At 33.8% G+C, this 16,886-nt stretch overlaps 3 protein-coding genes across 3 annotated transcripts in view; all 3 read left to right on the top strand.

Moving 5' to 3' along the window:
* The window catches only part of LOC132736006 (DNA polymerase subunit gamma-1-like), an 88,002-nt gene that overhangs the window by 35,115 nt on the left and 36,001 nt on the right, over positions 1–16,886 (top strand). The window lies entirely within an intron of this gene.
* Positions 88–2,002, top strand: LOC132736005 (uncharacterized). Its single transcript, XM_060723049.1, has one exon. The coding sequence runs from the start codon at positions 191–193 to the stop codon at positions 2,000–2,002; it is 1,812 nt and encodes a 603-aa protein (XP_060579032.1). The 5' UTR covers positions 88–190.
* Positions 7,853–11,284, top strand: LOC132736004 (uncharacterized). The gene is made up of 3 exons (XM_060723047.1): positions 7,853–8,222; positions 8,777–9,634; positions 11,265–11,284. The coding sequence occupies exons 1-3, from the start codon at positions 7,853–7,855 to the stop codon at positions 11,282–11,284; spliced, it is 1,248 nt and encodes a 415-aa protein (XP_060579030.1).

Below are 16,886 nucleotides of genomic sequence, written 5' to 3'. Positions count from 1 at the left end.
ACAATCAAAACACTGACCTTATTTGATTACCTTATGATAAGATAGTTTTGATTGTGTAAAATTTGTTATGGGATGATCATATGATGATCTAGTTGTGATAGATAATAATGATTTAATATTGGCAATTACTTTAAATATTGAAATTATGTTAAACAAAACACAAGTGTGTGGTTACCTAAGTACCTGAATTATGGCATTTTCTATTGGAAGTGATTTCAGTACCTCATTTACACAGGACTCTGATGAAGTTCAAGAAATGTTTTGTGAACATTGTGATAAACATGACAATCAATATGTTCCTGCTGAGGGATTTTGTGAGGAATGTTTTGAGTACTTGTGTGGAACTTGTCTAAAATACCATAAAATATATATGAAATCCCATACCATCAAAGATAAGGATAACATGCCACAGGACTTCTGTCTGGAGAAATGTTCTGTTCATCAAGATGAATTGATCAAGTTCTATTGTCAAGATTGTAAGAAATGTGCCTGTACTGAATGCAAGACTCAAGACCATGGGAACTGTAGTATAATCAGCCATTTGCCAGTCCTTGTTCCAGGAATTGAAAACAGCCAAGAAATTAAAGAACTCACTGAAAATCTTGATAAGTTAATGAAAGATTTGGAACATACAGAAAAACATGTGAACATAAACATGAAATATGTTGCTTCATATGAAACAAAGATATTAGATACAGTCATGAAAAAAAAGAAAGAAATATTGTCAGTGTTTGAAAAACATCAGACAGATATAATTCAAAACTTTGAGAAAAAAATAGAAGAAACCTTACAAAGACTTGAAGAAGAGAAAAAAGAGAAAATTGACAAATTACAAGAAAATCAAAGGAAATTAGAAAAGTTATTAAATGATGAGGAGAATGAAATAAAGAAGAAAATTGAAATCATAAAAAAGGATGACGTGAAAATTTTGCAGGCAATCACAGAGGAAACCTCTAAAATGAAAATAAAACTAAAAGCCATATCAACGGAACTTGTCTATCACCAAACTACAGATCATAGGTGCCAACTGTTTGTTGCTATGAAGAAAGGAGAAGAAGTCATTGAAAAATTGAAACGAGATGCAGATAAACAATGTAAAAACAATTCAATTCATCATTACAAAGTAGAATGCAAAGCTTCTGAACAAAATATTACCAATATACAAGACTGTGACAAATTTTTCACCTATCAAGATATACATGAATCTGAAGTACAAAGAACTGCAAGTTATTACACAGATATAAAATTCACAGTTAACTCCTTGTCATCTTTATGCTTATTATCTGAAAACTGTCTTCTATATACTTGTTTAAATTCTATGAAGCTGATAATATTCAAGGATTTGTCAGTCAGCACTTCATCATATGATACAACAGACCTGCCCTCAGAGCCTTGGGCTGTTGCTAAAGTTGACAATAACAAAGTTGCTGTCACATTTCCTGAACTTGGAACAGTAAGACTGATAACATTCTCTAAGTGTATGAGAGTAACCAACACTGAAGATATAAAAGTAGGAAAAGTTTGTCGTGGTGTTGCCTATAGTAAAAACAAACTTATAGTATCTTACACAAACAGCCCAGCAACAGTGAAGATACTTAATATGTCTGGTAAAGTATTGAAAACATTTGATAAAGATCAGCATGGGACATGTCTGTTTGTTGATCCTCATTACTTAACAGTCAGTGCAGACAACACAATTATATATGTATCTGACTATAATAAAAACTGTGTGATAGGTTTAACCTTTGATGGGAAAGTCAAGGCCATTTACAAGGATGACCAGCTGAATAAACCATATCAACTGACTGTTGATAGGTCTGGAGCAGTGTTTGTATGTGGATGTTGGTCACACAATATACATCAATTATCACCTGACCTGACCAAGGTGAAGATACTGCTGGATAGAGAACAAGGAATAGAATGTCCAGTAGGTGTGTCATACTACCAGAATAAAAACAGATTGTATGTGTGTCAAACTCTTGGTGACATTAAAAGTGTATGATTTATCTTTGGGATAAAGCACTGGAATAAAATTAGTTTTCTCTGAATGACCTGCAGAAAATACATAAGTTAAAACTATTTCAATATAAAATCTTACTCAATATCTTTGCAGATATGCAGCTTGTAAATGATCAAACTAGCTCAGACTTTGTGTTATTATTTCAACAAATGTTTACGCTAAGCTTTGAATATAAACATAACATTAATATATCTATAAAAATATTATAAAGATGATTTGTTAGGGCTTTTTGTATCAAATAAAAAAATTATTCTATTATTTTTGTGTGTTCCTTGTCATATAGCCATTATTTGCATATTTTTAAGAATCCATTACAATTAAACTTAACAATTTGTGAGTGAAAAATAAGATTAGTTGGTCATAGATTTTGAAATAGATGGTTGGTAACATGATTGGTATCATAAACATCTGATTTTTAACCCCAACCACATTCAATATCTTCATAAGACTTGTCCATTTTCAATCTGGACAAAACTTTTGTTCACTTAAAAGGGAAAAAATTCAAAATATGTACTGACTGAATAGTGAACACTGCAGGCCATATTAGATGGCACAAATGTCTGTTGAAAGGAAACAGTTCAAAGTAATATATGATTTATCACTGTGATGAAATAAAAATACGATACCAACTAAACTCAAGCAGAAACATCATCCGCCTATATGACTGAAATACTGTTGGGAAAAGGCGTAAAATGAAACAAACAAACAAACAGACAGAAACATCATTGTCTCCGTTTCGGAGGATTCACCCCTTTACCAGATGTTAAAATATTAAGCATGTCAAACTTTTCATTTTATGTATTGAATTTACTCCACTTAACTACAAACAGGTCATATATATATATATACTACTCAAAATCTGCTAAGGATCATCTTTTTGACATTGCATATTTCCTTCCTATTATCATATTAAAATCATATTTCTGCTAAAGATACATCTGTACAGGGACCTCATAATCGTGTACTTAAGTTATCGGTATGTTATGTACACCTTGCTTAATAAGTACATGGAAAAGCACACCCATGGAAATTTGGTGTTTAATGGCCATGTGCTTTCACTTAAACTTGTACAAGCAGTGAGACTTCACTCTTTTTATTACAAAACTGTTTTCGAAATTAACAAACTATGGCAAATCGACAGGATAGATGTCGTCTTAGTGAAGATGAGATGAACAGGGGTATTGAAATGTTGGAGGCAAGCTGTTCACCAAATGCATGTTGCCCATCTTCATGTGGAGTCCCAGAGTGTTGTCTCCAGGATGTGAAACCGATTCCAAATGACTGGAAATGTCTTGTAGGGCCACGCTTAAGGTCGGGAACATTCAACTACTCAAGCCCAGGAACGATTTATTGTCCTTCAGGCCAGGTGCCAACGGTTCTCGAGCGCTACGACCTTACGTTATGACTTCCAGAATGCAACTGGTGTGCGTGTAAGCACAAAAACTGTTAGAAACAGGTTGCATGATGCTGGGTTGTGGTTACAGAGGCCAGCAATTCGCATTTCTTTGACACAACGCAGTATTCAAGAGCGTTTGCAATGGGCACAGACTCATGTCACATGGACAGTTAATGATTGGACCCTGGTCCTCTTCAATGATGAGTCAAGGTTTTGTGTGGACTTCACGGGCAGATGGGCTAGGGTTTAGAGAAGTCCATATGAACACTTAGCTCCAGCATGCATTGCAGAACACAACCCTTTTGGCGTGGGTTCAGTCATGGTGTGAGCGGCAATAAGGGCTCAGGGGTAAACGGACCTACACATCATTGAAAACAGTACACTGATGGCAGTAAGGTATGTCAATGATATCTTAGATGTCCATGTACGCTGCCGCAGTCGGCCCTGATTTCATTCTTATGGATGACAATGCACGTGCACACAGTGCCCACATCACATTCCGATATCTTGAGGACGCAACTAAAGTCCGTATGGATAGGACAGCAAATTCCACAGATTTAAATCCAATAAAGCATACTTGGGATATGCTGTAGAAAGCCATTTCTTCCCGCCACGATGAACCAACAACAGTTCAGAAGCTAAGACATGCAATTATAGAGGAATGGACCCAGATTTCTCATCACAAGGTCCACAGGCTCATTAGCAGCATGCGGCAGTGATGCCAGGCCATAATAAATGCCCACAGACACCTTACTCGGTATTTAACACCCTATGTAAACCATTTCCTGACTTTCAAGATTTTTTTTATTCCACTTTGTGATCTCCAAAATGTTAATTTTCGTCCAACACACTCTTTCCGCAACAGGCAGACGTCAAAGAACTATTCCATTGTCATTATTTTTATAAAAACCAATTCCTAACTAATTATATTGAATTCATCAATTTTCACATTTATTACAAATACACAAAAGTAAAGCATTGTAGAAAAGTGATCTTTAGCAAATTTTGAGTAGTATATATATAGAAAGCAAGTTAAATATTGTTTGGACACTAAAAGCATTTGATTAACTTTGTATCACGCAAATTTTTTTTGTTTAATTTTAAGAAATGGTATATTATTATCTGTTACATTCCATTAGCCTGGGATTCAGGCGTTGATATTTTTTTTTGCTTATTCATAACTTACGCGCTATTTCATACTCGATCGTCATAGATAACACAACATCTCTGGTTTTGATAGTATCAACGCCTGGGGAAACCTGCGGGATTTCCCATGTAATTATTGACTAATGATAATCCTATTAATAGACCGATTAGCACGTGACCAACAAATTACATGACTAAATCGAAATCGAGGCGAAGATAATAAATGTTGAAAATTTGACGCCATTTACCATTATAAATTGAGTCCAGCAAAATTATCTGATGCTTACACACTTTATCTACTTTCAATAATCACACCTATTAATCAAATTCACTCATCATGCAATAACCTTTGTCAACTAGTGTTAGTTTTTAATCGGAAATGGTGTTTTGAAAGCGAGGCTCCGTAACTGTTCATTGAGCTTCGAATCACTTCGTGGAAATTCCGTTTCTATTTTTAGAAAGTTATCGTTCTTTTATAACACCCGTAATTTTCGGGGTGTATACTAGGTGGCGCTTCGATCGAAAATTGTATTTCCCCAGGCTGTCGATTTGCCGAACAGAAGCACATAAAAAAAATCGACAGACTGGAACCCAGGCTAACATTCCATTTCAACCGGCTCATAACTTGCTTTTTAAAAAGTGTTTGACCTGTAGTCCTGAAAGTTTCAAGAATGTTGGTCAGCATGTGTAGTTGTGCACCTTGACCTAGGGGTTTGCTTGTGGATTTATTCAGTTTTTACCTTGACTTAGTAAATTTTAAGATTTTCAGTTTTCAACTTGTGTCACTTGTAGCCCAAAAAATATTTAAGCTAGTCAGTATATTGACAAAACAGTGGAGTGTTAGGGGCACCCATGTCCTATAGACGTATTTCTAGTTTTCTTTTTTATTTGAATGTAGACATTTGCTCTCTTTATGAACCATCAAAATACATGTAGTAATGCATACTGTATGATCAAGTACTTTTGATGTGATAAAGTTATACAAAATTTACATGTATGTATATATAGATATACATTGTACATTTATCTGATAATGCTTGTCGAAACACAAATGCGATAAAACATGTCCAAAACTTTGTGAGTACTGTGCACAAGAACTTCAGCAAAAAAAAATTATCATATGACTTTGTCAAATACAGTATGACAGATGATCAAATGAACAACTGATACAAATCATTTTGTTGAAAAATATGGAAAACTAAATGTTGAAATAAAATACCTGAACAACAGATAACTCATTAGATGTAAATGATAGGAGGTTTACTCAATTGATTTAAAGACATTTTCCAGAGTTTTCATATAGACAATTGTAGGCAAAATTAAAGCTGTTCAATAGAATTTCTTTAAACTTGGCATGTTATAGAATATGATTACAGAAACATTTTACACGGAAAAAAATTGGGGTCACCATTCTCATTTTCGAGTTATCTGCCCTTGAATTGGACTTTTTCGTTAAATTCAAGGGCAGATAATTTACAATGAAGCGAAACAACACATTTTTTTCTTCTTATTTTCATGAAGATTACCTTCGTCTTAGTCAATATGCAAAATTTCAAGAACATTTTCAGAGTGGATAGTTTTTTTCCCCACTTCTTCTCTTAATCTGTGCATTTTCACAAAGTGACAGGGTGAGCTTTTGTGATCGCTTTTCGTCCGTCGTCCGTCCGTCGTCCGTCCGTCGTCCGTCCGTCGTCCGTCCGTAAACTTTTACTTTAAATGACATCTCCTCATAAACCACTGAGCCAATTTCATCCAAACTTCACAGGAATGTTCCTTTGGTGGTCACCTTTAAAAATTGTTCAAAGAATTTAATTCCATGCAGAACTCTGGTTGCCATGGCAACCAAAAGAAAATTTTTTAAATATCTTCTTTTAAAAAACCCAAAGAGCTAGAGCTTAGATATTTGGCATGAAACATCTTCTAGTGAGTGTCTACCAAGTTTGTTCAAATAAAAGCCCTGGGGTAAAAATTGGCCCCGCCCCAGGGGGTCATTGATTTTCCCTATATGCATATAGTAAAAACTTAAAAATCTTCTTTTAAAGAACCCAAATAGCAAAAACAAATGGCAAAAACTTAAAAATCTTCTTTGAAAAAACCCAAATAGCTAGAGTTTGGATATTAAGAATGAAACATCTTCTAGTAAGTGTCTACAAAGTTTGTTCAAATAAAAGCCCTGTGGTTAAAACTGGCCCCGCCCCAGAGGTGTCATTGTTTTTAACTATATGTGTATAGTAAAAACTTTAAAAATTTTCTTTTAAAAAACCCAATGAGCTAGAGGTTAGATTTTAAGCAGGAAACATCTTTTTGTTGGTGTCTACCAAGTTTGTCCAAATAAAAGCCCTTGGGTTTAAATTGGCCCTGCCAAAGGGGGGGGGGGGGCGGAGGTCATTGTTTTTCATTATATGTGTGTAGTAAAAACTTAACATCATGAAACATCTTCTAATGGGTGTCTTCCAAGTTTGCTCAAATAAAAGCCCTGGGGTTTAAACTGGCCCTGCTCTGGGGGCCTATATACAGGTGAGCGACCTCAGGGCCATCATGGCCCTCTTGTTTCTTAAAAATTGGCCTATTTTTTATGAATTTCTTTGAAAAAAAAAATAACAGAAATGATATAAGGAATTGCATGTAATTATGTTTTTTATTCAACAATAAAAAGAAAAACATTATCCAGAAGTGAAATCAAGAATTCATTTACGTATGTATAAGTTATCTGCCCTTTAAATGACCTCAAATAAGTAGTAAATTCTGATTCAGGGGCAGATAACTCAAAAACGAGAATGGTAACCCCGTGAAAACGTCCTTAATACCAGAAATATAATGTAGTACAATGATAAAAATAGTGTAACAATAGTCTAAATGATGAAGAATGTATGAATTCATTAAAAAACATTTTCCTAACTTGAGGATTTAAACAAAGTGTAAGTAAATCATAAAGACTGATGAGCATTTCAGATTTGTATTCAGCCTCATATAGTAAACATATGAATAGTCAGCAATGTATATTCTTCAATATTGTTATCAACCTTGGTTAAAAAGATAACAAATTACATAATAAATTTCATTTGACAAGGAATGTACATTTTAACATTTGTACTACTATTATCAAAACACTGACCTTATTTGAGTACCTTATGATAAGATTGTAGTTATCGTTGTGTAAAATTTGTCATGGGATTATCATGTGATGCTGTAGTTATCATAGATAACTATGATTTAATATCGGTATTACTTTAAATGTTGAGATTATTTTAAAGAAAACACAAGTGTGTGGTTATCAAAGTACCTGAATTATGGCATTTTCAGTTGGAAGTGATTTCAGTACCTCATTTACACAGGACTCTGATGAAGTTGAAGAAATGTTCTGTGAGGTTTGTGATAAACATGACAAGCAATATGTTCCTGCTGAGGGATTTTGTGAGGAATGTTTTGAGTACTTGTGTGGAATTTGTCTAAAATACCATAAAATATACATGAAATCACACACTATAAAAGATAAGGATAAAATGCCACAGGATTTCTGTCTAGAGAAATGTTCTGTTCATCAGGATGAATTGGTCAAGTTCTATTGTCAAGATTGTAAGAAATTTGCCTGTAATGAATGCAAGACTCAGGACCATGGGAACTGTAGTATGGTCAGTCATTTGCCAGCTCTTGTTCCAGGCATTGAAAACTGCCAAGAAATTAAAGAACTTAATGAAAATCTTGATATGTTAATGAAAGATTTGGAAAATACAGAAAAACCTGTGAACATAAACATGAAATATGTCGTTTCACAAGAAATAAAGATATTAGATACAGTCATGAAAAAAAAGAAAGAAATATTGTCAGTGTTTGAAAATCATCAGAAAGAAGTGATTCAAAACTTTGAGAAGGAAATTGAAGAAACTTTAAAAAGACTTAAACAAGAGAAAAATGAAAAAATTGAAAAATAACAAGATAATCAAAGGAAATTAGAAAAGTTGTTAAATGATGAGGAAAATGAAATAAAGGAGAAAATTGAAATCATAAAAAAGAGTGATGAGACAGTTTTGCAGGCAATCACAGAGAAAACCTCTAAAATGAAAATAAAACTAAAAGCCATATCAACAGAGCTGGTGCATCATCAAACTACAGATCAAAGATGTCAACTGTTTGTTGCTATGAAGAAAGGTGAAGAATTCATTGAACAATTGAAACGAGATGCAGATAAACAATGTAAAGACAATTCAATGTAGAATGCAAAGCTTCTGAACTAAATATTACCAATATACAAGACTGTGACAAATTTTTCACCTATCAAGATATACATGAATCTGAAGTACAAAGAACTGCAAGTTATTACACAGATATAAAATTCACAGTTAACTTCTTGTCATCTTTATGCTTATTATCTGAAAACTGTCTTCTGGTTACAAATTTTAATTCTAGTAAACTAATTATATTCAAGGATATATCAGTCAGCACTACATCATATGATACAATAGACCTCTCCTCAGAGCTTTGGGCTGTTGCTAAAGTTGACAATAACAAAGTTGCTGTCACATTTCCTGAACTTAGAATAATAAGACTGATAAAATTTTCTAAGCATATGACAGTGACAAACAATGAAGATATAAAAGTAGGAAGATGTTGCCGTGGCGTTGCCTTTAGTAACAACAAACTTATAGTATCTTACACTTTTCCAGCGGCAGTGAAGATACTTGACATGTCTGGTAAAGTATTGAAAACATTTGATAAAGATCAGCATGGGACATGTCTGTTTGTTGATCCACGTAACTTAACAATCAGTGCAGACAACACAGTTATATATGTATCTGACTTTAAGAAGAACTGTGTGATAGGTTTACATGTAACTTTTGATGGGAAAGTCAAGGCCATTTACAATGATGACCAGTTGGAAATACCATATCAATTGACTGTAGATAGGTCTGGGGCAGTGTTTGTATGTGGATATTGGTCACACAATATACATCAATTATCACCTGACCTGACCAAGGTGAAGATACTTCTTGATAGAGAACAAGGAATAAATGGACCAGTAGGTGTGACATACTGCCAGGATACAAACAGATTGTATGTGGGTCAAAATCTTGGTAACATTAAAGTGTACAAGAAAAGCATTGATGCAAAGCATCAAAGGGCGTCCAAGCAAGAAATGCAGCAAGTGAAGATGAACTAGTACACATATGATGAGAAGATATTCTTATAAACTACCAGAAATGTATACCACTTATGAATGAGCGGACGAAAGACATTGTTCATTATGAACTTTGATTGGCATGCTAGAGATTAGAATATTACTTGTTATTTCTTTATGATCGTGGTTATTAATAGCAACGGATATACATGTATGCAATCATTTATAATCCATATGTGTAACGCATGATCAACACGTACCACACATTTGTCCCTTATTATGTACATGTTATCGCTATTAGCGAAGACCCCCTTAAGGTATCTGTTCACACTTTAAGTTAGTAAAAATATGACACTGGTTATATTACCATGTTTGATCATGTTTGAGCGTAATTGTTTTATTATACAATAATTGTAATATCTATTAATTTTAATTAAAAAAAAATACAAATTTTATGAATATTGTTTTCTTTTATTCTTTTTTGTGTTTTATGTGCTATTTTAATACTGAGTTTTTACTACTCTTTTTTATTAAAATTGTAAAATAAATTTTTAAGAATTCAATTGTCATATTGACCGACGATTATAAGTCAAAGCTTAACTGGAAAAAGTCAGTAAATTATGGTTTATCTTTCAATATATAATATTGTTTATTCTTAAACCATGTACATGTACATTGCATTTTTTTATCATTTTTTAAATTATCGATCAATTGAATAATTCATAAAATCTAATTTGTAACTTTGAATAATTCCTCGGCATCTTTACTAAACAGGATAACAAATTGAATAATTAAATAAAATGTTTCAAAGTTGATAATGTCATTTTAATACCATAAAAAATGTACCTTTTTCTCAATTATTGTACATATCACGGATTTATATTACATATAAATCCGTGTACATATTTATTGTTTTTATCTCATATAGATAAAATGAAACATGCTATTGTTGTTTTTTTCTAATTGTAACGATATCAAACATCTACTCCAAAACCGGGAGAGACCGGACAATAAACGTGTGGTACTATTCGCCGGTCACTAGTAAATCCTGGTCAAAATAGACCGGGAGAGACCGGCATTTACCGATAGGAGTGATAAAAAGATATATCTATAAATAGGTTTTTGGAATTTTTAGGTCATCAACTGATCATTCTAGGATACATGTACAACAATAACATACCCCATGAATGATAACCGGACTGTGTGGACTAAAAATGATAAATAAAAAAACCCGAAGAGCGCGATTTATTGACGGAAAAGGTTATTTCATTTGTAAATGTTTGCATTGCGAAAATTCATTGTAACATATCGCGACATTTCATTCTTATTTAATAATCAAGCACACTCATACCGATCGGAATTTTCGGCTTTTATTATGACCGACTAAAAGGCTCGAGAAGTTGCTGTCGCCCTTTCACAAAATCTGATCTCATTCCATAAGAGCGCCGCGCTTTGGCGCGGACGCCAATGATATATTACTGGAATAAAACTATTCCTATCTGAATAGCCTGCAGAAAGTACTTGACCAAAGTTTAAACTATAGGGTATTTCAATGTAAAAGTTTATTCCATGTTTTTTTAATGCAGCTTGTAACTTATCAAACTAGCTTAGACTTTGTGCGGTTGTTTCAACAAATGTTTACGCTAAGTTTTGAATATAAACATAACATTAATATATCTATAAAGAATTACAAAGATGATTTGCGAGGGCTTTTTTATCAAATAAAAAAATTATTCTATTATTTTTATGTGTTCTTTGTCATATAGCCATTATTTGCATATTTTTAAGAATCCATTACAATTAAACTTAACAATTTGTGAGTGAAAAATAAGATTAGTTGGTCATAGATTTTGAAATAGATGGTTGGTTACATGATTGGTATCATAAACATCTGATTATTAACCCCAACCACATTCAATATCTTCATAAGACTTGTCCATTTTCAATCTGGACAAAACTATCGTTCACTTAGGGAAAAAATTCAAAATATGTACTGACTGAATAGTGAATTATAAGTTTGATCAAAATCTGTCCACCAAGATATGACCAAATAATGTGTTAAAATAGGTGTTAAAGAACAATAAAACAAACCATGCCAGTCTAATCTACTTTTCATGTTTTTACCCTTCACAATTTTGTGAAAGCCAGCTAAATATAGGTATGACCCATGTAATTTAGCAGATATATAATTTATAGAGGATATTGAAGGAGCGTAGGTTTAATACTAAATTCATGGAACGAGTTGAATGACATCATATTATGCGAGCCTCTGGCAAGCATAATATTGTTTTATTCAACAAGTTCAATAAATTAAGTATCGAATCTACACGAATATAATATTATATTTACAGTCAAACGTGTATTAAGCGACCGGGCAAGGGAAACACCAAAAACGGTCGCTTAATGAAACGGTCTCTTAAGACAGTCAGCATGATATAAAAGTCAAAATTTATAAATGACATCTTTTTTATTCGATGGGATTGTTTTTCAACTTCATTTTTATATAAATGTTGAATAATAAGTACGCTTCGATAATCTAAACGGATGCAAATGTAAAAATAACGTTCTGATATTTATTGACAAAACAGTTTTGATCCATTACGTACATGTTTGACATTTTTTCCAGAATTTTTTTAACTTCTCCGTTGTTTTTCCTTGTCTCTAACACGAAAACCCTATTAGTGAAGATGTTTTCTGTCGTGCATTTTTCATTTGAAATAAACAAACTACATCTATTTGTTACGATTAATTTAATGGCTGATCAAGTTCAAGGTCAATTCAATGCAGTCTAAATGTCAACAAGCGAAGCGTATACACCATCTCAGTATGGGCGGAGCGTTGCATTGTTAATCCGATATTATTGGATAATACACGTCACGCGTATACTTAACTTCATTTGCATACGCTAAAACTGTATGGGAAATAGAGTTTTTCACACGTTTATTGTTGTGTTTTGATTGCTGACACTTGTGACATAACGAGGTGGCGTTCTCTAAAAACACAATTACTTGACAGGTAAAAGTGGTCGTTTAATGAAAAGATTGATGTCAATAAGGTGACTAATTAGCGGTCGCTGGTCGCGTTGAGCAAAAGTCGCTTAATACATTAAAGATATAGAGAGAAAATGATCGGGGGGAATTTAAAGTGGTCGTTTAAGACAAAAGTCGCTTAATACACGTGGTCGCATGGGCAAGTTAGACTGTATTATATATCTAAAATAAGAATGGTTAACTGTTAAAAAGGCTCATTTTTCATTGACACGCCTATAGTGTAAGGCTAACATTAATACACTTGTTACTATATATAGTAACAAAATCGCCTATGATATCAACTGATTATGAGTGTCATGTGACTTATTATGAGTTTGTGGCCCGGGGCCGAGAACTGGTTATCAGCCAGCTGAACATGACTGTGCACGTACACAAACTGAAACAATGACGTCACATTTTACGTCATCAAACAGTTAACTGTAAAAAGTGAAAGTAGGTTTTAAGTATGAATCGCTTGATTTTATTATGAGAGCTTAAGCGTATTTTGTACACTATTTATTACTATTGTAATTTAAAGAAATAATACGACAAATTCATCCTGAAAAAACGAAATACAGATTCTACAGTAGTCTAGTGTACTTTGAACATACAAAAAGTAAACAACTCTATGGAAGTTACTGTACTGTACTGTAATGTACGGTAGAAATGCAGACAGGAATTTCAACGAAAGAAATTTCAAAGTATTTTTTTTAGAAAAACTCTATTATTAGATCTACCAAGTATATTAAAGACATTAATACACGGCAGAGTAGGGCCGGAAGGTGATAATCGGCCCTCGGGCCATTATTCATTTTGCGGGCCTATTAACACCTTCCTGCCCTACTTTGCCGTGTATTAATCTCTTATTAGTGCGCTTTTACGCTATGTGTATATATAACGCAAATGACGTCACGTCAAAGTGTTATTACACTAGTGTAATATCGTTTTTGTTAAATGGCTGTATTACACTCCTGCGCTACGGTTTATGGGATAAATAGTTGTATGAAGTTAAATTTGAAACTCAGGAAACATCCATCTAAATTAAAAAGTTATGATCATAGTTGGTGCTTCAATGTACCTGATTCAGTCTTAATAACCTAGTCTCTGGTCAATCCATCTCTCCACTACCATCTTTTTTAGATTTCATATTGTATGTGGAAACCCTCCCAGGTTTGGACTTAATGTCACCTTAGTGCAGTAACTGGTTAACTTCTGTAAAATCATTAAATAAGAAGTTAGAGCATTACTGCTCTATGGTGATGTAATATGTTTTGTGAAAATCACCTAAAAATGAGTGGAAATCGCGCGAAAATGTGACTATGGAAAACTAGGAAAATGCCAAACTCTGTCTGAATTATGCATTTCCACTTGTCACAATTTTGAAACCCCCTTCCGGTAAAATGACCTGGGTCTGTGTCTGCCAACCATAGTTTTATTTTTATTTTTGTGCCCCCACGTTAGTGGCGGGCATTTAGATTTACCCTTGTCCGTCCGTCAGTCCGTCCGTCCTTCCGTCCGTCCTTCTGTCCGTCCTTCCGTCCGTCCGTCCGTTCACTTTTGTGTCGCACGTAACTCGAAAAGTATTTGACCAAGAGTCATGAAACTTTACAGGAATGTTGATCAGCATGTGTAGTTGTGCACCTGGGTATTTTCGTCTGGATATTTTTAGTATTTTCAGAGTTATTGCCCTTGACTTAGTAAAATTTTGCAATTTTCAACTTGTGTCGCACGTAACTCAAAAAGTATTTGACCTAGAGTCATGAAACTTTACAGGAATGTTGATCAGCATGGGTAGTTGTGCACCTGGGTATTTTTGTCTGGATATTTTTAGTATTTTTAGAGTTATTGCCCTTGATTTAGTAAAATTTGGCAATTTTCAATTTGTGTCACACGTAACTCAAAAAGTATTTGACCTAGAGTCATGAAACTTTACAGGAATGTTGATCAGCATGTGTAGTTGTGCACCTGGGTATTTTGGTCTGGATATTTTTTGGCATTTTCAGAGTTATTGCCCTTGACTTAGAAAATTTTGCAATTTTCAACTTGTGTCGCATGTAACTCAAAAAGTATTTGACCTAGAGTCATGAAACTTTACAGGAATGTTGATCAGCATATGTAGTTGTGCACCTGGGTATTTTAGTCTGGATATTCTTTGTATTTTCAGAGTTATTGCCCTTGACTTAGTAAAATTTTGCAATTTTCAACTTGTGTCGCACGTAACTCAAAAAGTATTTGACCTAGAGTCATGAAACTTTACAGGAATGTTGATCAGCATGTGTAGTTGTGCACCTGGGTATTTTCGTCTGGATATTTTTAGTATTTTTAGAGTTATTGCCCTTGACTTAGTTAAATTTTGCAATTTTCAACTTGTGTCGCACATAACTCAAAAAGTATTTGACCTAGAGTCATGAAACTTTACAGGAATGTTGATCAGCATGTGTAGTTGTGCACCTGGGTATTTTCGTGTGGATATTCTTAGTATTTTTAGAGTTATTGCCCTTGAGTTAGTAAAATTTGGCAATTTTCAACTTGTGTCACACGTAACTCAAAAAGTATTTGACCTAGAGTCATGAAACTTTACAGGAATGTTGATCATCATGTAAAGTTGTGCACCTGGGTATCTTCTTTTGGATATTTTTAGTATTTTCAGAGTTATTGCCCTTGAGTTAGTAAAATTTGGCAATTTTCAACATGTGTCGCACGTAACTCAAAAAGTATTTGACCTAGAGTCATGAAACTTTACAGGAATGTTGATCAGCATGTGTAGTTGTGCACCTGGGTATTTTCGTGTGGATATTCTTAGTATTTTCAGAGTTATTGCCCTTGAGTTAGTAAAATTTTGCAATTTTCAACATGTGTCACACGTAACTCAAAAAGTATTTGACCTAGAGTCATGTCACTTTACAGGAATATTGATCAGCATGTGCAGTTGTGTACCAGGTATTTTCGTCTGGATTTATTTAGTATTTTTAGAGTTATTACCCTTCACTTAGAAATTTTTTGCAATTTTCAACTTAAGTCGCAGGTTTCTCTAAAAGGATTTGACATAGTCATTAAACCTTATGGGTAGGTTGCTCAGCATATTTTAGATTTGCACCTGGGGTTTCGCTTGTGGATTTATCCAGTATTTGTAGAGTTATTTCCTTTGATTTAATAAAAAGATTGATAGAACAGTGGGGGCGGTGGGGGCACCGTGTCCTATGGACACATTTCTAGTTAATTCAGTAATAATAATATAAATAATAATAATAATAATTATAATAATAGACACTTATTTTAAGATGCACCAAAGACATGGCGAGTCTTTCCTATAAGAGACTCACAAATTTACATGTATACAGTTAGGGCCCAGTTACACAGACGGTCGGTCCCCAATCGGTCATTTAATTTTAAATTTACTCGCTGCTATGATCGGTTGTCATGCGTGATTTTATTTTAAGTTTTCTGTGTAAACGGCCATCGGTGACAGAAAGCAAACTCAAACGGAATGGGTCGATGATTAAATGCTGAAATGCTTTTGGTTTTTATCGTTTGTAAATCGGAGCTAAATAGGGCGTAGCGCTGATAAATCGGTGTTTGATAGCTAGTCATCAGTGGTTAAACACTTTCCGTCAGATATGGCCGGTGATTCATATTTGGTTATCTTTGTCCGATCGGCGATATCGGTGATTAAGAGCTTGCACATCTCGTGATATAGGTTGTCGTCGGTAATTTTTAAAATATTTTTCACCGATCGAGAAATTTTAAACGTGTTTAAAAATCTCAATCGGTAATTTTTCACCGACGAAACTTATCTTTCCCCCAATAGCAGTTGATAGGTGGAAAACAGGTGACCAATAGGTGATATCGGTGATAAATACGTTGTCATCGGTCCACTCCATAATTTGGCTAAAAAAACTAATCCGATCAATCACCGATGGCTCTATGTAACTGGGGTGTTACAAACAAAATGTTTGATGAACAGCAAATTTTGACAAATGTTATACAACATACAAATGCAATCTTTAAGCTTATTAAATAAGCTATTGAAAAATATCACTATTAAGAAAGTAGATGTAAAACAAATTAATAAGAATGTAAACAATGTAAGTACATGTATGACATTTACTTTTAACCAGACATATATACATTGTATTTGGAATTTTTATAACAATGATGGAAGTATTTTGATTTCCACTG

This window comes from Ruditapes philippinarum, unplaced genomic scaffold, assembly GCF_026571515.1.
Source record: "Ruditapes philippinarum isolate M1 unplaced genomic scaffold, ASM2657151v2 ctg2294_1_1_1_1, whole genome shotgun sequence".
Taxonomy (NCBI): domain Eukaryota; kingdom Metazoa; phylum Mollusca; class Bivalvia; order Venerida; family Veneridae; genus Ruditapes; species Ruditapes philippinarum.
The sequence above is the reverse complement of the archived record's forward strand: the minus strand, read 5'-3'. Positions and strand labels throughout refer to the sequence as shown.